The 21,119-nt window shown below is 35.6% G+C and overlaps 1 protein-coding gene and 1 long non-coding RNA gene across 2 annotated transcripts; both read right to left on the reverse strand.

Moving 5' to 3' along the window:
• Positions 1-5,551: 5,551 nt before the first annotated feature.
• LOC128230436 (adenosine deaminase AGSA-like) lies at positions 5,552-21,119 on the reverse strand. Its single transcript, XM_052942700.1, has 7 exons — positions 20,643-21,119; positions 18,947-19,099; positions 18,444-18,510; positions 17,473-17,674; positions 6,824-6,951; positions 6,461-6,666; positions 5,552-5,896 (listed from the first exon to the last, which is right to left on the reverse strand). Exons 1-7 carry the CDS (start codon positions 21,034-21,036, stop codon positions 5,883-5,885), a joined length of 1,164 nt encoding a protein of 387 aa, XP_052798660.1. The 5' UTR covers positions 21,037-21,119; the 3' UTR covers positions 5,552-5,882.
• LOC128230437 (uncharacterized) lies at positions 13,225-14,337 on the reverse strand. Its single transcript, XR_008260217.1, has 3 exons — positions 14,262-14,337; positions 13,837-13,926; positions 13,225-13,485 (listed from the first exon to the last, which is right to left on the reverse strand). It is a non-coding gene; the product is annotated as an uncharacterized LOC128230437 (long non-coding RNA).

Below are 21,119 nucleotides of genomic sequence, written 5' to 3' on the forward strand. Positions count from 1 at the left end.
TGTAAACAATTCTTTGTCCAGCTACGTGTAGTTCAGTGATTCAATTCCGTTTTCCTGTGAATGGTGTTGGAAAGAGTTTCGTTTAGGGTTTAACAAGAACTTTGAAATATTTGTTCTCTTACGAATATGTCATTTCCATATTCATATGTTCAATCTTTATGTAAGTCACAAGGTTGATCAGTTAATTTCATGTATTGAGATGGAAGATTGCGATTGCTGAACTGGACGTATGTCTGTGTTATGGTCAATTATGTAAAGTTGTTAAACGTGTATTGGTTGGCTAAAAACTATTGGTTAACCAATCAAATTTACTGTAACAGAATATGAGAAAAACCATGAAATTTGTAAACACGACATTTCAATGTGGCAAAAGTTAATATTAAATAGGTTTTCAACGTGATTTGTATTTTCTTTATCCAACATAGATAAATCTATAACCCAATGTAAAGATACACGTCCCAGCGATTGAAGCGTGCGTTTGATAAATGAAGTCAACTTCTTTGATTCACTGCCAGTAGTGGCACAGGCGCAATTATTAAGTCACATAATCATAAATCGGCCTATATATATATATATATATATATATATATATATATATATATATATATATATATATATATATATGTATTAACATAAACATTAATAAGATATATCTTATTATAGTATATAGCCCATATAGAACATTAAAAAAAGTTTGTGTCAAGTACCTGTGAGTAGTGGGGTATATAATCCCATGGAGGAAGTTACAGAATGCCGTTAGGATCATCGCCTGTGAATGTTTTTATATGAAACGCGATACTCGATAGTACGATGATGAAAACGCGAAATCATGGAACTACGGTAGCGAAAACGCGACAGTACGATGATGAAAACGCGACAGAACGATAACGAAAATTCGATCATACGACAGAACGATGTTGATCATGCCATATACTATCGTGTTTTCTCCGGCATCGTATTAAGTCACGTTTTCACCATCGTACGTAGTTTCGTGATTTCGCGTTTTCATCATCGTAGTATCGTATTGTCGCGTTTTCATCATCGTAGTGTCGTGTTTTTATCATCGTACTGTCGCGTTTTCATCAGCGTACCGTCGCATTTTCATTATCGTTCTGTCACGTTTTCATCATCGTACTATCTCGTTTTCATCATCGCACTGTCGCGTTTGTATCATCGTACTGTCGTGTTTTCATCATCGTACTGTTGTGTTATCATCATCGTACTATCTGACATAGAAGCCGAATTCGCCCTCCATGTGACAAAACGTCGGTTTCAGCGGTGCGTGCATTAAGTCTTTGAATCATATCTTCAATTGAAGATTCTATCACGTATTTTGAATTGATCTGAAATACTGTTTATTTAAAAGTTTTAACAACTATTGACACTGTAGTGTATTAACATAGTAAGGGGGACTACTTATGTTATCCTATATTTAGTAAGACAAGCAATATGAGTTACGTCCCTTGCATGGGATGAGGAATTCTGGTAATTAAAATGGTAACCTTGAATGGTGCATGTTATGGTTTACTCCTGCTAGTTATCCATTAACATCGGCCTAGAGCCGGACGAACATTACATAATTTGGCGACGAGGATAAACTTTAAACATTTATCTGAGTTTTGATCAAGATGACATACAGACCACAGGCACATGGTGCATACAAAAACAGAAATGGGACAGAATATGGGAAAGGTCAGAAATGCTATGCATGTGGATACGAGGGGCATATAAAGACAGATCCTAAGTGTCCAGCTAGAGGAAAGAAGTGCAGAAAATGTAAAAAAGAAAATCATTTTGAGTATTCACTGTATCAAGCCAGTACATGAAAGGAGACATACATGTTGACATAGGGGGGAATAACCATTCCCGTGATTATAGATTCGGGTCCAACCGTGAATATCATTGACAGAAACATGTGGGAATACATGCAAGAAAGAAAAGTGAATTGTAACACTAAACTGACAAATAAAAAAGTGTATGCATATGGTAATGATAAACCTTTAACTGTAGCTGGGAGTTTCACTGCTGATGTAACAATGTCAAATTAAACTGTAAATGCTGAATTCATTGTGGTAGAAGAAAATGGACAGGCATTGTTAGGTAAAACGACTGCTGTAGAGCTAGGCATTTTACACATTGATATGCCGAGTATGGTGAACAACGTTATGACTGATGCTGAAAGGAAACAAGACCTGTGCAAGAAATTTCCAAAGTGTTTTGATGGTATTGGCAAGTTAAAAGATTATCAGCTTCACATTCCAGTTGATAATGACATTGAACCAGTTGTACAGCCATTGAGAAGAGTACCGTATGGGTTACGAGAGAAGCTTAAGAAGAAAATAGATGAGTAAGAAGAGTTGGACATTATTGAAAAAGTAAACACAACAAGTAAGTGGGTAAATCCAATTGTTGTCGTGCCAAAGAAAGATGATATAAGACTTTGTATTGATATGAGAAGAGCCAACGAAGCAGTTAAAAGGGAGAGATACCCTATTCCAACAACAGAAGAAGTTTTGCAAGATCTGAACAACTCGACTGTATTTTCAAAGCTAGACATCAAAATGGCCTACCATCAAATTGAATTGGACCAAGAATCTCGAGAAATTACTACATTCATGACTCATAAAGGAATGTATCGGTACAAACGACTTATGTTTGGGGTCAGCTGTGCTCCTGAGATGTACAATAAAGTGATTGCACAAACATTGAGTGGTCTAGAAGGTGTGGACAGTATATTCGACGACATTATTGTACATGGACGAAGTGATGATGAGCATAATGCAAGACTTGAAGCATTGTTAGAACGTCTTGAAAAGAAAGGACTTACGTTGAATCTGGAGAAATGCCAATTCAATTTGACTCATGTAGATTTTATGGGCATGGTTTTGTCAGACCATGGAGTAGGTCTTCACGAAAGTAAGGTGAAAGCTGTTCTTGAATTTAGAAAACCAAAAACTGTATCAGAAGTGAAGAGTTTCCTAGGTCTCGTCAATTTTAGTGGACGGTTTATTCCAAATCTCGCATCTATTGCTGAACCTTTGCGAAAGTTGACCAGAAAAGGACTTCCATTCACATGGGATGCTGAACAAGAGGAAAGTTTCAAAGAACTAAAAAAACAGTTGTCAAATGCGAAGAACCTTGGGTATTTCGACAAGAAAGATAAGACTCAAGTAATTTGTGATGCAGGGCCAGTCGGAATAGGTTGTGTTCTGGTGCAAGAAAATGGGCAAGGTGAATCCAGAGTGATTTTATATGTGAGCAGAACTTTGACGAGTATAGAACGGAAGTATTCGCAAACGGAGAAAGAAGCACTATCCATTGTTTGGGCGTGTGAGAGACTACATATGTATTTGATCGGAATCGAATTTGAACTGCTGACAGATCACAAGCCGTTGCAGTTCATATTTTCTCCAAATTCCAAACCATGTGCTAGAGTAGAAAGGTGGATGTTGCGATTACAACCATACACATATAAAGTCAGACATATTCCAGGGCATAAAAACATTGCAGATGCACTATCGCGTCTAGTGCCTGAAACAAGCGTTCCAAAAGGAAAATGTGATTTTCTTAACACGGAGGAGTACGTTAAATTTGTAGCAACCGAGGCGACACCAATTGCCATGTCAACAAAGACAATTGAACAAGAATCAAAGGATGATAAAGAACTAAAAGAGATTCTGTCAAACAAGAGCTATTTGCCGATAAAGCATGAATTTAGGCTATTTAGTACTTCGAGGTACTAGAATCCTTGTACCCAAGACATTACGAGAGGACATTTTATCTTTGGGACACGAAGGTCATCCGGGCATTGTTTTAATGAAACAAAGATTAAGATCCAAAGTATGGTGGCCAGGGATAGATAAAGAGATAGAGAACTTTTGCAAATCATGTTATGGGTGCCAAGTAGCTAGTCAAGTTACTACGAAAATGCAATACGTCAAGTACGTACACTTAATTTATGTCATTGACATCGTTGCATTATTGTTTTTATAATTATCATCACGCAAGTCGTGGTCGTCAAATTATCATTAGTATTATCAAAATTGTCGACGTTGTCGCATCATATTTCCTATCATCATCACTATCACCATCACCATCAGTATCATCATAATCGGCATCGGCATCATCATCATCATCATGTGTTAAAGCAAGCAAGCTAGCAAGTACTGATTATTATGTCGTGCTTTTAGAACAAAAGCGTCTACAATGATCCACAAGTGCTTTTGGATTATATTAGACGCTTGTGTTCTAAGACTACAACGTATAAGACCGATCTTTTCGGGGTCCCCTGTTTACCCTACCTCTCTGGGACATCACGTTAATCCCGGATTACAGATAAAATAGCAGCATAAGCAGAAAATACTCAATCAGAATAGAGACCGCGAGTAGTAGTAGTAGTAGTAGTAGTAGTAGTAGTAGTAGTAGTAGTAGTAGTAGAAGTAGTAGTTGTAGTTGTAGTTGTAGTAGTAGTAGTAGTAGTAGTAGTAGTAGCAGCAGCAGCAGCAGCAGCAGCAGCAGCAGCAGCAGCAGCAGCATAAATAATATCATTCATACACGGGTGCTTTTATGAGGTTAATATGACGTGATGTCATTTTACTTCTGACTGTCTCATTCGCTTTAACGCTGCGCCATCGTTTTTTTTCCAAACGACTGGAGAGTTTACAAGGCGTTTCTTAAACGCCTTAATAACTATCATTAAGTTGGTCGTTATTATGATCGTACAGTTACGATTATAGCAGATCGTAAAAATTCTCTCAAACGCACCCCTGCATACGACATTTTGTCACATGGAGGGCAAATTCTTCTATGCGCATGCGCACCGAAAGGCGATAGTACGATGACGAAAACACGACAGTACGATGATGAAAACGCGACAGTACGATGGTGAAAACGCGACAGTACGATGATGATAACACGACAGTACGATGATAAAAACGCGACAGTACGATGATGAAAACACGACAGTACGATGATGAAAACGCGACAGTATGATGTTAAAAACACGACAGTACGATGATGAAAACGCGACAATACGAAGATGAAAACACGACAGTACGATGATGAAAACGCGACAGTACGATGATGAAAACGCGACAGTACGATGTTAAAAACACGACAGTACGATGATGAAAACGCGACAATACGATGGTGAAAACACGACAGTACGATGATGAAAACACGACAATACGATGATGAAAACACGACAGTACGATGATGAAAACGCGACAATACGATGATGAAAACACGACAGTACGATGATGAAAACACGATAGTATATCTCATTATCATCATCGTACTGTCGCATAATCGCATTTCCGTTATCTTACTGTCGCGTTTTCATCATGGTTCTGTCGCGTTTTTGTTATTGTAGTTTCGTGATTTCGCGTTTTCATCGTCGTACTATCAAGTATCGCGTTTCAGATCAACACATTCACATGCGATGGCCCTAATGACATTCCGTAGAAAATCTTTGTGGGGTCGATTTCACATATAAGAATTTTGTGTTTAGGTTTATCCTTTTAATCAACTGATACAAAACATTATATAGGAAGTGAATGACATTGAGTTCAATACATGTAACACGTTTGCAGTGACTCTGTTTACTGAAATTCGACTTATCAAATAAGCTACTCTCGCTTGGTACGCTTACGAACTTTCGAGAAATTGGGGCCAGATCCAAGATAGTAATGTAAAATACAAACATGATTGATATTAAATGAAGAAAATAGGTAAAAACATAATTTAAGTGATGTTTAATGCACATGGTGTAAATCAAGCACGTGCGAATCACGCGGCCGGACCGGTGTCATGGAGAGCAGCCCGAACAAACGCGTTCCACTTCGCCTCCCACGCCTTGATGGCTACCATTTTCTCCGCGTCAGTCATCGCGCTGTAACTGGTGGGAGAAGGACAGTATTTGTTAAAGCAACATTTAAAATATCGCACATAACCAATGTGTTTTATGGTATCAACAATGAGCAACGTCCTGCGATTGTTATCCGAGCTCATAGGAACATGTAAGTGTGGAAATTACTTCGAACTGACAAATTAAAATAAGTTGCCCATGTTCTACCGAGATTCAAACGTTTTACTATTATGAATAAAAGGACCCAAAGAACAATTATAGAATACTGCTATCTCCGGTTAATTTTGCTAGACGAGCACGAGTAGTAATTTGAGTAACTTTTTAGATGATAAAAGGGGAATAACTAAGAATACGGATTAGGGCCTAACATGAGAGAGTTCATCGCGAGCTGCATTGTCGTCAACCTTCGTGCCCTGCCAGGCTGCAGGGGAGAAAAGATTAAAGTCAAAAGAGACGTAAAACATACCAAATATATCATATAATCACCCGTATGATGCTGTTGGCATGCAGCTTTAAATACCAAGTCAGTATTTGAACATAATTATGTTATCATTTTTATCTGAAAATCAAAATGTGAGGACAGTATAACCATACTGGTCTCTCCAGCATGGAAGAAGTATGGAAGGTTGACGGGTGGGTCTAGGGTGGACGGGTAGAGCAGTTCGTCTAGGTACGACAGCAGTGTGCGGCCCGGGTCCTCTTGTCCCACCAGGTCGTAACCCGCGAAGTGCTCCGGAAACGCCGCCAGCATCTCAACCGACGTCTTGATGTCATCCAGGATATACGAGTTGTTATACACCCTGCAATAATGATAAGGTATTCGTGACTCTCCACGGTACACAGAAGAAATGAATTGATGCTCGGAAGGTGCATGGTATACAATTATTTCATTATTTCTTGTTTTGAATCTTTCAGTGTTAAACAAACTAAGGCAGCCAACATAGAAAAATACTTCACCTGCTATTCGTTTGGATGATCTTGGCGCCTGTGAAGTCGTGATTGTCGTGTTTGAACTCCTTGATGGTGTCCTTGTAGATCTGCATCACGTCGTGGGGCGCAATGATCGTACCGTTCAGCTCATATACCTGACAAACATTCGACAAATTACATAAGCAGGGTATGTTGTATTGAAAAAAGCTCTACTTTGTTCTATCACTGTGAAGAAAATGTATTTCTGGCAAAGACTCATTGAAGTCCAGCCTGGCTGCAGTCATCTAAAATAATTAATTATTAAGGATAGAAATGTTTGAGTTTGTAGTCTATGGAACGCATTTGTTGCCTCATTATACTGGCCACGTACTATATTGTGCTTACATAACACATGTTCATGATGATCAGGTGCATTCTCCATTTCGTTATGTGCACACTGCATTATGTTATGTGTGTTATCATCAATGTTAGGTGTATTATCCATTTCCATTTATCTGCACAATTCATTATGTTCTTTTAGGTCCGTGGCTCTGTGTACTGATAAAAATGTTAGATGTTTCCTCTATTTCGTTATGTGTACACTTCATTTTGTTATGTGAAACGTACGATTACTGTATCCATTTCGTTATGAGCATACTCCAGTATGCTATGTGAACCGACCAATGTGAAAGGTGTATCTCTATTTCGTTATGTGTATACTTCGTAATGTTACGTGTTATGCTTACGCATTCGCTTTCAAACAAAGGGAGGGAATTTGATGACAATTTGAATCAGAGTTGCGTTTTTTTAACTTTCAACGGAGCCATATTGCCATTAGTATATTGATGTTTCAAGTGTCAATTCCTTTAAAAACTTTTAATTTTAGTCTCTTTTTTAAGTAACAAAGCCCTATTAATCCGACTATATTAAAGTTGGAGTTATATAACTTGCCAAGAGCATATTGCTAATTTGAGTAAGACAATGAAGTTTAACTGAGTTTTTATCATCAATGATTAAAAAAATAATTAAGTAAAACAATGTGTAATTTTTAAACATTTACAAAAGACTATAAATCTTTCAATATTTAAGAATGAGTTATAAAATTTGTCATGATTGAGCATACTATCAGTAAGTGTAAAAGTTATACATGTATATATATGTAATGGTTGAAAATGCGTTTTTTAAAGTTATAAAGGACCATAAATCTTCCTCTTAAAGTTGGAGTTACTTGACTTGTCTTTAAATGAATATATACACAATGAAGTTGATACATTTAATGGTTGTAAAGTAATGAAGTAAAAACAGGAAAAAATTGCACTTTTTTAAAAAGCTACAAATGGCCATAACCCATACAACATTCAAGTTGGAGTTGTGAATTTGTCATGAAAGAGCACATTGTAACAGCGTATTAAACATATAATTGATATCATCAATCGTTGCAGCTATTAAGAAAACAACCAATAAAAATATGGACGGACAGACAAACTGACGGACGAATAGACAGTCGGACAGGGTGATTTCTACAGGGCATCCGCAATTCTTTAGCTCTAACTATAGCGGGCACCTAAAACATAGGTCGGTTCACATAACGTAATGAAGTAAGCACATAATGATATAGCCTTAATAAGACAGAATGATCGTTATACATAGAATAATTAAGTATGCACAAAACAAAATGAAGAATGCACTTAACACATTTGTTGGTTCATATACCCAGCAAACATGACCGTATCGGGCCGATATCAGCTGAATATCGGCAAATCGGCCAGTGTTTGCCGATTTCGGCCCGACATCGTGCCGATATGGGTATATTGACATTGTATGCGTAATAATACTATACGGCTAAGATTTGAATGTTTAAAAATAATTACATAAACAATATCCCTTTTTTTGGACAAAAAACGTTTTATAAATATGCCAATATCGGGCCGATATTGCCCCGACGTATACATAGTATTGCTTCAAGGGAGAGCAATGCTTTTGTTGCAACTTCCACAAGCAGGTCATTCCCCTTGCGATTAATACATATTCAAATTCATTATCATTAAATAATAAAACCAATATAAGTTTATATGTTTTTTTTTAATGAATTCTGTAATTAAAAGGTTCAGTTCATGTTTATTTGATTAATACGAAATTATTTAGTTTAATATTTACTGCGGTGTTTGTGCCATTTCAAAAGAAGTTGAAAGTCATCATATTTTTGTTTTTGGACTAGGGCACTTGTGGCCTAGTTCATAGCCATAACCGCGATGTCTGCATTTTCAAGCCGCATCTGAGGGTTCACTGACGTAATGTATTCATACGCTGTATTTTGATTGGATTGCCGTTAGCGAATTTGAATAATCAAAGTAGTACCAGAACTGATTACAATCACAACATCCAATAAAAATAGTTCTCCTAACAATTCAAGCTAACTGTATGTTCTTTTAACGAAGCACAATAAATGCATACGTAGCGAGTGAGTTAATCGGGTTAACCACATGAATTTTCTTGCATACGGTCAGATTATATGCAATAAGAATATGAACATATTGGAAAAGTAAGCATCGAAGTTTTTCCGTTCAATGCTCTGTATTGATATACTGGTACCATCTTTCTCTTTTATCCGAAAAGAAATTAGTAACCGTGGTGCCCGTCGCGCATTCGAAATGTCTTGTGAATTCATACGTTTTAAAAGCGAATAAAGCGTGCGGTCTAAGTAGAAAACAACCAGGAAAGTTGGTTCAAAAAAGTAGTGTTATCCTTTGTATACAATGTTGGTATTCCGAAGTCGGTCCCTGATCTTTTTTCGACATAATTTGCATGTTTCCGTGATATTTTCTTTTCGATACAAAGTTTTTTTAACTAATCATCGCATGGCAATTAGTAATTTTTAAATACCAAAATGATTTTTGATATTTATTGTTCAAATACTATTAATGTTAACTAAAAACCATATGCCGCGTACCTGTATAACTTTATATTTTTTAGGAAAAGTAAATCAGGGTACCAGTCTACTTATTGACCTCAAAACTTACTCTGATCAGAGCGGCCGAATGATTCAGACATGTATGTTATCACTACTTGCGGATGTTGATGATGTGAATTTCATAATTTTATTGAGGAAATTTATCAATAAAGCCGCCATTGAATGATTACAACCATCAAACGGATTTATTTTCATCTTACCGTGGGTAGCATTTTTAATTTGACACGTTAATTTTCAAGCAATACAAGTTCGTTTGAAAAAATCATGTGATTTCAATTTTGCAAAATGGAGATAAAAAAATAAAAAAGGTATCCTTTATCAATAAATGCAAATATACATAAATGACTGTGCAAATCTTTTTGTATCATCCAAATATGAGTACCTTGCAGGGTGAATGTTATTTGTAAAAAATATACTAAGTGAGCTTTCAAGATTACTTTTCCAATCGCATACACAATGCAGTTTGAAACCTGAATAATTAAAACAAATCTTGGTTGTAGACCATTACTATTAAATATTTGATAAGTCACAGACATTATAAGGTACAGTTTAAAGGGGCTGTACTAAGTTAATGATGAAAAAGCAAAAATTTAAAGAAAATTGTAGAAAATTGACATAAACTTGGTATCGATGTGTACAATTAATGCATTGAAACTTACTACTGATGATCCCCATAGTTTACAAATGATTTATTAATAGCAGTTATTTCGTGTTTTTTCCATTAAAAATGATTATATTGTCGTTCCAAGACAAAAAATAAAAAAAAGTTGTCAAAATGAGAGTGCAGCTTTAAACACATAATAAAATGTCAGTGCACTTCATTTGACATAATTTTAAACAGATGAAAAAATGTTATTTTTAAAAAGCACAATATATCTTTTATGTGACCTTACATTATAATGAATTTATTCAGATCAGTGACTTTTCTTCACTTAAATGTGAACAAGAAAGCTTGGGATTGAACACTAAATGAAACAGGAATGAAATGAAATGAATCACAAAATATCATCAACTTTATACACACAAATGTTCTTTGATATACCAAAAAATTAAACTTTTTAGACATACAAAAATTTAACATTTACTAAATACGGTTATAAAAAATGATGAATACATTTGTAGGATTTGATATCCTACTAGATGTAACTCGGCTTCGTTCATTTTTCTAAACTTTCTCTCAGTGATGAGGAATAAATTTTATTCACTGCAGTTGTGTTTTCTAAGTTTATGAAAATAAGAACAATTGAAACAATTCATTAACTACTGTTGATCAGTGCAGATTGTGGGAGGTCATGGTTGATTTCAATTAAACACCAATAAGCCCTGCCAAAATTGGATACTGATTGGTCAGTCAGGCGCTTTTGGTAGGCATGATTAGCATGAATGTTAATTTTAACCATCATTTATGAATGTTTACACAATCATTGAATATTGAAATAACAAGCGAAATGTTAGTTTGAATGATGAAAGCCATGAAATATGTGAAGTATTCAAGAAGAGACCATTTTTTCAGCTTGTGTAAAAAATGAGAAAATTGTTAAGTAAAATTATTTATTGTTTATCAGGAAAATGTTGAAATCTAATGTTTAGGCCTATAGTGATCATACTTGATTGCTATGTTATTGGCACTTATTGCAATATGTTTTATTCATTGCAATATTTATGTAAAACATCAATTATTATATTGACTTAAGTTTGTAGATAAGAACTAATGGTATTGGTGATGTGAGAATGATCTCATAAGTCTTTAAAAACCCTTTTGGTATTGTGAATTTTTTGCTCAAGTCTTGTTCAGTTTAGCTTTTTAAGATTTTCAAAGTAACTGCAAAACAAGTCCAGCTGTCTAGAAAGACTATGTCAAACCCTGACCAGATATAATTTCTTGACTTTTCAAATTACCAACTTGGCAATGGTTTTATCATAACATAGGATATTGGTTTGAACATGTTAGTGTTTTTGTATATGGAATGAAATATCATAAGTGGCACTAAATTGAACATAATTTATAGTTCTCATTGATATTACACATAGCCCCAAGTACATGTTGATCTAAGATTTAAGGCTTGGATGGAGTCAGGGCAAGAAAAATGCATGTTAATGCATTGTACTTTCCAGCACAAGAACTGCTTGTTTATTCAAGAAAATAAAGCAATCCCAACACCAAGGAACTGCAGTGTTGCATAACCAGCTTAATTGACATTATGAGTTGGAGTTCAAATTGCTGCAATTAAAGGCACATCTAGTTTTCAGAATTATTCAAACTCCGATTTAGCAACCTTAATTTAGTCATATGAACCTATTTTGTGAAATGAAAGCTTTTTTAGATTTACAAGGACGGGTGAAAAGTATTTGCCAAATGTACTGCAACACCTGATACCTGTTGCCTAGGAATCCAACAAATTATTGGCACTCCAAATGTTACAGTACTATTCAATTTGGAGTGCCTGAAAAGAAAGCTTCTTGATTCTACATTCAACATCTTCTTTCTGTATTATATATTGACATATTGGACCAGGGAATCATGAATCTAAAACCTTTTGCATATATTGAGATAGGGAGCTATCAGGACAGTGACAGAGGACAATATAAGAATGGCCAACTGCTGCATTTATTGAGTTATCTAATGCATACAAATTAAGATGGAGAAAATAATTCTAAATTTTTCCAAACTACTTCCTTAAGCATCTTGTACATGTATGTAGTTGTCTGTTACAATGATTGTTCAAAGTTACAATGGCCCTGTGGGTAAAAGATGCTCTGTCCACGGGGTAACAGGTTTTGTACATAATAGGGTTATAAGTACTGCGTTTTGATCCAGGAGGTTGTATTCGACTCAAGTAGATTTTTGCAGATTCGGACACCACAAGGCACAAGCTGAGTAAAATCAAAATCTACAAAAAACTACCAGAATCAAATATTACATTCCGCCATATCCGGATCAAAACGCAGTTACCACATTTTAGCATAAAATGTTATAATTATGGGAACTACTTTTATGCGCAGTCACCCATAGTCGCATAGGTGTTAATCCGATCTGGTCATTGTTCAGTTTAATTTCGTCCCGTCCAGACGTCCAGTATTTGACTTTAAAAAATGGCGGCATCAGAAAATGGCGCTCGACCGAAGACAAAGGCTTCGCGAAAAGTTCAAGAGGCCATAGAGTCTCTAGTGGAGGAAAACAAGGAAATACAAGAGGAGCTTGTGAATTTGACTCAGAAGAAGGAGACCTCTTACGACTCTCTGCCCAGCAAACAATTGACGTTGGAAAGACGTTGTAACAACGTCAGAAACTGACGTTGGATAAATGTTGTATATTGGTTGAAAATGAAAGTTTTTTAGACGTCGAAATCACGACGTTGAAACAACGTCGGAGTTACGACGTTGAAACAATGTCGTGAAAACGACCAAAATCCATAGCATAAATATGCATACCACACAGGTAACAGGTAATTAGGAATTACCGCAGCATTCACCTACATTAATTAACAAACAACTCAGAGGATGTACAAGTTTTATTTTCACAACAAATCTGTACAGACACTAAAAGTATTGAATGATAAAGGCACATTAAATTATTAAAATGACACATTGTTAATTGAAAGTTTAGAGATGTATGTTAATTAACTTGTGTAAATAGTTCGTCGTCCTCCACCTCCTTGTCTGTCTGGAGCGTACTTCAGACAGGATCCAATTGCCCCATCAACCTCATGTTCAGTAGCAGTAAACACAGTGACACTTGCTGAAATACATAACAATCTTGTCAAAAAAAATTATATTGACTTGAAACTGCTGAGAATAAAGATTTGATATCAAATTCCACACAACAAAATTTCCCCAGTTTTGGTACAATATTTGCTGTATTTTTTCATTATCTTTTAATTGTTTTACTTATTTCAGTTACTGGAATCTGTGATCAAAGCTATCGCTTATGAAATCAATTCCAGTGAATCATTGCTTTGTTTTCCTTGAGCGGGCACAAGTGGTATTTTTATAAGAGGTGAATGCACAAGATTATACCTGGTACTCACTTTAATAATAACATAATTAAATGATTACTGTCAAGAAGCAGATTTGACTTGGCAAGTATTACCTTGAACACCTTGAAAAACTGCTTTTGGAAAGTCATTTTCTCCTTTTCCCCTTCACGGTAAAGCTAGGCATTACATTATCCGTCATAAACCTGTCAAAAAGGGGTACATAATAATATGAAATTGATAACAATATATATAATTTTGCTGGATGACATTGAATTTAACAAAAACAATTGTAAATAACATGGGCCTTTCGGACCCTGATCAAAGATGAAAATTACACAAAAACTACTAGTATTTACAGACATTATTCAAGAGAACAATTAACATTGTTTTTTCATACTAAAAAGTACAAATCGGCGCGATGTCAATTGAGGGCGAATCGGGTTGAATTACATGTATGCTAACATTTCATTGAAACAACCTTGTAAAACACCAGAAAATTATTGCTATAAACCGTTCATCATGCATTGTATCAACTTACCTTGTTGTATTATTTAAAATATGATCCGTCGAGTCTTTAGAGGAGTATTTGACTCTTTCTCTCTCTTCAATATTCGTACACCTCATGAGCAATATGGCGGATCGAAATGGGTTCAAAATTGCGCGCGTCTATTTTAAGATAAGGAATTAAACATGCATTTTTTTCGGAATTATCTAAATGACATGATTAGAAGCTATCGATATAATTATTTATGCTAATTTTTGTTTAACAAGATGAATTTTAACAACAACAAAAAAAAGAAAGAAAAAAGTCTATAAACATGCGACACCATGCGGAAATTCCAATTACAGAAACCAAGGGCACAGACAAGGGAAGCAACTTGAATAATAACATGATCGAATTTTAATATTTATTTGCAGCAGTATCACGATTTTCGAGCAACTTCTTGTTACATCATGTGTATATCATGTATTAACTTGAAAAATACAACTTATTACAAACAATAACCAAATCACAACGTCGGTTCGATGTCTAATTGCGACGTCGGACTGACATCGTGATTTTGACGTTGATACAACATTTATCAACAGCACTAAGTTATCATGGTAACATGTTATATGAATTAAATACCAAGCACAAATTAAGAGGGAGAAAATAACTCTTTAACTTTTTAAATAAAAACTTCTTCCTAATAGTTAGCATTGTGTATGACATAGGTGTACAATGTAGATGTCTTTTACAAAGATTGTTTAAAGTATGGCCCTGTGGTTTAAAGTTCCCCTGAAAAAGAGGCGACATGTTTCCTATATAGTATATAATTACATCATTGAAAATCTTCTTTGAAACTGCAAATAACAGTCCTTTGATATAAAAGGAATTGATCAAATTAAAGAAGTATGTGTGCCAACCACGTAAATTAATTTGTACAAGTCTGATTTAACGACTTTAACAAATTCAAAAGAATTATGACTTTATCTGATTTAACGCTTTAGCCCCCCACCCCCCTCACTCTACACACACTTAACTAGATTTTTCAAATTTCCTTTGCAGCTTGCAAGCAGTTTTAGTCTAAAGTTTAAGCTAGCCCATTAAACAGTCACCCCTTGTGATGTGAGCCGATTTTTTCAATGCTTAGAACATGGTTGTCAACATTCCCCTGAATGAAGCCCTAGTACATCAGTGCTTTCAGCACTTTGATTATCAATGGTAAGTACTGTTTGAATCGTTGTTGAGCGCGTGAATATAAGGAATGTTTATAGTACTATTCTTTTTGTATTTAGTTTTTTTTTTCTCGAAAGTAATAAATACTTTTATTTCAAGTAAATATGTTGAAAAGAAATTCGTGTAATATATTTTCGTGACTAGTTCTCTTTGTTGTTTTATCAGTTTGATTAAAATCAACATTAAGGTAGCATGCGAAATCATGTGCACACAAAGGCAAAGTATAACATTGATGATTGGGTTGGGTTTGAACGATTAATTTATCTGCTTCCATTGTAGACAAATTTAAAAAGAACATTTTCTTATCAATTATGAATCATAATTGACACACATTTTATTTAACAGTATCGTATAACGTGGAAAGATCGAAGTGGCAGAGAGCGGACAACTGCAAATTGAGATTCTGAAAATGAGGAATAAAGGCGATCATAGGGGAGGTATGTCTATGTAACCATTTATATTGAACTTTTTCATACTATGTTAGTAACCTTCAGTCTGTCAGGATGGTATGTCTGCATTTATGTATTTTTTGTCAAGTAAATTAATTTATGATACATCATTCTGTTTATGAATTAAGATAGAAAGTATTGATAAAAAGTAGGTGATATAGGCTATTTCACACTTAAGAAAAAGCAAGTTGACTATGCCAACCTTTAAATTTACCTAAAGGGGAGAAATGATCAGAATAACCGAGAAATGCATATATAAATGTCAGTGACAACACCACCAAGGCCTTTAAATGTGACAGTGGCAATGGCAGGACTGTTCTGCAAGCATCACAACAGTAACTTCAAGATCCCCCAACAGTTACACCATATCTGTGTTGTAAATACCCATATCCTGAAAAAACTTATCTCTACCTCTGTATTGATAGTACAAGTACTTATTCCACAGGCTGTTGTGAAATTCCGAGGGAAATGAGGCAGGCGCAGATGTCTGAGTGCATACTTGGAACACCAGGAGGAAAAAAAAATCTTATGTTAAAAACCCTTAATGTTTAATGCAGAAGCTTTACCTTAAGTAGTGTTCAATGAAATTAATCTTATTTCAAGTCTTATTTTGTTTGTTTATTTATAGAGTGACAGTCTATGTGTATTATGGCATGTCTGTGTATCATAACTTGTGCATTTTGATAAAACTGTTTAAGGGTTTTATCCACATTCTGTGATAACCCTATTGTTTGAATATTTAAAGCAATGATAATAAAAAATTGTAAGATCAAATAGTTTATTTTCTTATGCAGGAATATGTGAGTTTATAATGTGCCTGTAGGTTTATGGAAGGTTTTCATCGCATAAATATGTTTCTCTCTGACAAACCAAGACAAAATATTGTGTTTAACTATCATGTTCTGTTGTCATTGAGCATGACAATCAGGCTGTATGAGAATAGGGACGAAATAGGATCTCGGCATCATGCTGGCTAAATGTCGACTTTTTACAATATGCCGACATCGGCCCGATGTCGAGCCGTGTTGCACATCCGACATCGGCCCGATGTAAATGCCGATGTCGGGCCGATGAAGTTTTCCATATCAGCCCGACATCAGGCCGATATAAAATGTTTGCTGGGTACTAGATGAAGTATAAACGTAACAAAATGGACAAATTATAAGACACAATGATTGGTACATATAAAACAATGAAGTGTCCACATAAGGAAATGGAGAACGCACCTAAAATATTAATTAGTACACATAACATAATGAAGTTTGCACATCACGAAACGGAGAGTGCACCTAATACAATGATTAGTACACCTAATATAATGGAATCTGCACAAAACGAAGTATAAAACGTACATAACATATCAATCAGTAGACATAACATAATGAAGAATGTACATAACGAAATGGAGAATGCACCTGGCTTGTGTACTTAGCAGAATGGGGTAAGCACACGATAGTACGTGAACCAGTATAAGTATGGGGAAGCAACGGCGTAGTCAGCAGGCTTCAGATGTAATGGGTACTTAAGCTTAACTTGTAAACCTAAGCCGCGATTGTGTATTATTTGTCCGTATTGATTACCCCAGGAAAAACCGCGCGCAACTCAATGTACTGTACATTATCTGCCTGGAACTCTGTCAATGCCTCATAAAAGTAATCCCTGAAGACGGACCTGTAGGAAATGAGGCCATCAGCGCGGGTGAGGGCGCCCGTGAACGCCTTCCATATCACGTTAATGTCCGCGTCAGCCAGTTCAGGCGTCATCACCATGCTCTCAAGCAGCCTGTTACGGAAAGTTAAATGTCTGTGTTTTCGACAGTCTTGTATGTAGCAGTTATAAAAAACATGGATCAATCTAAATAAAACGTCCTTCTTATTACAAACGTTATATGGTATTTGATAAAAACAATATGACAACGTTTGAACTTTTACCCAACATGTCCAGAAAGGAAGATCAGGTTTCAATGTTTCTCTCCTCAGACTAACAACATGACAGTATATCAACGTCTAATATCCGAGCACAACTCAAGATTATACGTAATAAAACAAAAAAGTTAAAATATGTAGTGAGATATTAATTTTCTTCAAGCAAACAATAATTTAAAGTACATGTTTTTTTTATTTACTTCTACAGAACATTTGAACTGTTCACACGTAGCGCTCCTAAGATTGTACAGTCAAAGTAAGTTTTACAAATACATAAGCGATGTATGAAAGAAGTAACGACTTTACTCGTAATGGCTACATTCGTACTATGAATGGATATGTACATGCTTAATAGAAAAGAACAGGACCTCATATTTTTTTAGAATTGTACAATGCACATCGTCTTTGTAACAATAATATAATAAATAAATAAAACACAATGGTGAATACACAGTGATACAAAAGATGAAATAAAATACAGATACTTATTATACGGACATGATCAAATAAGGTGAGGTCGAACAAACATTTATATTTTAAAATACAAAAACTGGTTGTCTTAAAAACAAAGCTTCATTGTAATATGTTATTGTCTAGTTTTGTAGTTAATTTTTTTAGAGACGTACATTTGATCAAAAGCTGTGACATTATTGGACTTCGCCCGGACATCGTTTACCAACTTCCAGGGACACCCTGAAACATGTAGTCAACCGATGCCATAGCATCAGTGGACATTGAGCCAGTGTGAACTGTGATTACGATAGATACTAGCTATTAGTTAATTACTGTATCGGCAGATGTCCATTTTGTTTGCAACTAATGTCCATCTGGTATGAATATCGATTAACAAATAACACAGATCCATGTGCGATATCTTCTTTATGAAATCGGCAATAAATTATATTCGTCCTATCTATGATATATAGATAAAGATTATCATACAAATTCATAAAGTACACAAGTGTTTAAAATGTTCGTATTTTATTTTATAATCATTAATTTTATAAGCATTTATATTTTATGTTGCGTCATTCAATAAGAAACATGCAGTTGAATAAAATAGAATAAAGAATGCGAAACATGACGTTTGCTTTTGATATACTACAAACAATTTCTACTTATCAAATACCAGGGTTTGATGGCGGATTCTGGAAGAAGTGGAAGACGATGCTGTCGTTGGCGTTAACGTCGTTACACATGTAGCAGTGGTCTCGGTACGTTACGTTACCAACGAGCCAGTTTACGTCCGTTATTGATACGTCATGTAAGTGGAGTGCACCACCTTCGAAAGGAAACCAGAATGGATTAAGCTTGAACGCATTTATATTTTAGTCAAATGGATATGAATGCATACATGTGTGTTTTTGGGGTTGTTCAAAAAATTAAATGACCATGCATTCAGCACGTATGGGTGCATGTATTGTTAGGCATGATCATTCAAACATAAGAATGGTATATGAATTGAAACTTGAAATAAAAGCTCCAGTAATTACTCTCATAGGCCCCAATTGAGTAGACCGTCAGTAAAACTGCTGACGTACGTTACCTGTCTTCAATTTTACTGAAACATATACCGTGAAGCATGGCTTTCACTTTCGGTTTGGACTTTGATTGCCCATGGTTAAGAGAATCGTGGAGGTTATTGACAAATCGTGAATACGTTCGTTGCTCATTTTCATGAATACTGGTGAGTCGTGGGTGATCCTGGTAAATCGTCAAGTCCCACGACAGTTTTAAAGTTTCAAAAAACGCCGCGGTTTAGCTAAGGTATTTTCCTTAGTATATATGTAACTTTATCGGGCACATATGTAACGCCATCAGTGGTCGTGGCACATCATGGGTAACCACTAGCGGAATTAGAGGGGGCGCACCTCTCTAAAATCACTTCTTATATCAGTGTCGGAGAAAAAAAGTAATAATATACGCTCAAAATGCACAATTTCCGACTAGATGGTTAAAACCCAAAGAGAGTAGCCCATAATCACCATGCAAACAGTTAATGCCATCTACTTTCGGTTCTAAGGGAGGGTCGCATCATGGTCAAAAGGCTGCGCCATTAAGTTACGCCCCCTCTAGACAACGTTAATTCCTGTAGCCGCTCCTGGTTACCGAGGATGACGTACCGTCATTCTTTTCTATGACAAATCAGTACGACTATACTCAAAATTAGCTCATGTTCTATACAGTATGTTTTTAAACGCTATTTACAATCAGAATACGATTTGTCACGGCAATATTTCTTGATGGAGAACTTTAATCGTTCTTTGACGATAGAACTGCATGCACGAATGCATCACACTTGCCTTAATTTGTTGTTTTCACAAATAAGCAGGGAGTAATCGAGCAATATATAAATCTATTATGGGATGTACAATTATTACAAATAATTCATAAAATAATGAATGAATATGTATTAACAACAAATGAAGGTTCGACTACATGTAAACTGTCATGAAGATCATTAGGAGAGATGAAGCCTCTGAACAGGTGCCAGGAACTTATTTATCAGATGTGCACTGCTCAAATGTCTTCAACAGACAGGTGTAGAAGTTTTCATACGCGCCCTAATATGGATAAATATGTATCGAATCGTCTTGAAACGTTTTAAAAGCTTGCCTTCCGCAATGCATCGTCATCGGCCATCAACTATCATACTACAAACGTGAGAGGTCGTAAGTTATCGCCTGTTATCGTCTATTATCATTGCAAGTTCTTATCACAATCGTGGAAAACTATCGCGGTATTATCCTACGAAAACTGCAGTTTATGTTGTACCAACATGGGTGGCAATTCGTTATTATCCTAGCCCTGTGATGACAGCTTACCTTTTGGCATTTTCTGAATCAATTTGAAGATATCACTTTTTTCATACAACGGTTTGGATTGAAGGAAGTTAATTTGTGGAGCAAACGAACCGCCCTGATAATGGGCTGCATCATACTCTTTCTTTTTCATTGCCAAGATTCTATTGTTTAGTGCTTTTTCGTCCAGGTTCATCACTATTTCACCACCAACCCGTTCCTGGGCCTCTGTGTCAATAAAAAGTTGTCTTTTCTGCATGTAATCTTTGTCATTACTGAACTTTGAACCTTTGTATACACTGTCCATTGACATCTCTGAAACGAAAATTGGTCCTCCCGAAACAGTTTTGAATGAAACACCGAATGATCTAGCCATTATTACAATTGCCACACACAGAATAAAGTTAACGTATTCCATTTTCACAGATTTACATGCAGAAACTCCCCTAAAATGTGTAAATTAATCATATGACAACTAAAAAAGTGAACAGCTGATTATTA

Source organism: Mya arenaria, chromosome 4, assembly GCF_026914265.1.
Source record: "Mya arenaria isolate MELC-2E11 chromosome 4, ASM2691426v1".
Classification (NCBI taxonomy): Eukaryota; Metazoa; Mollusca; class Bivalvia; order Myida; family Myidae; genus Mya; species Mya arenaria.

What these genes read in the sequence shown, in the direction of transcription:
- LOC128230436 (XM_052942700.1), bottom strand. Translation starts at nt 21,036, where the DNA reads ATGGAATACGTTAACTTTATTCTGTGTGTGGCAATTGTAATAATGGCT. An exon ending in GATTCAGAAAATGCCAAAAG is followed by an intron (nt 19,100 to 20,642) that starts GTAAGCTGTCAT and finishes TTCCTTTCGAAG; the next exon opens with GTGGTGCACTCCACTTACAT. An exon ending in ATCATCCAAACGAATAGCAG is followed by an intron (nt 6,667 to 6,823) that starts GTGAAGTATTTT and finishes TCATTATTGCAG; the next exon opens with GGTGTATAACAACTCGTATA.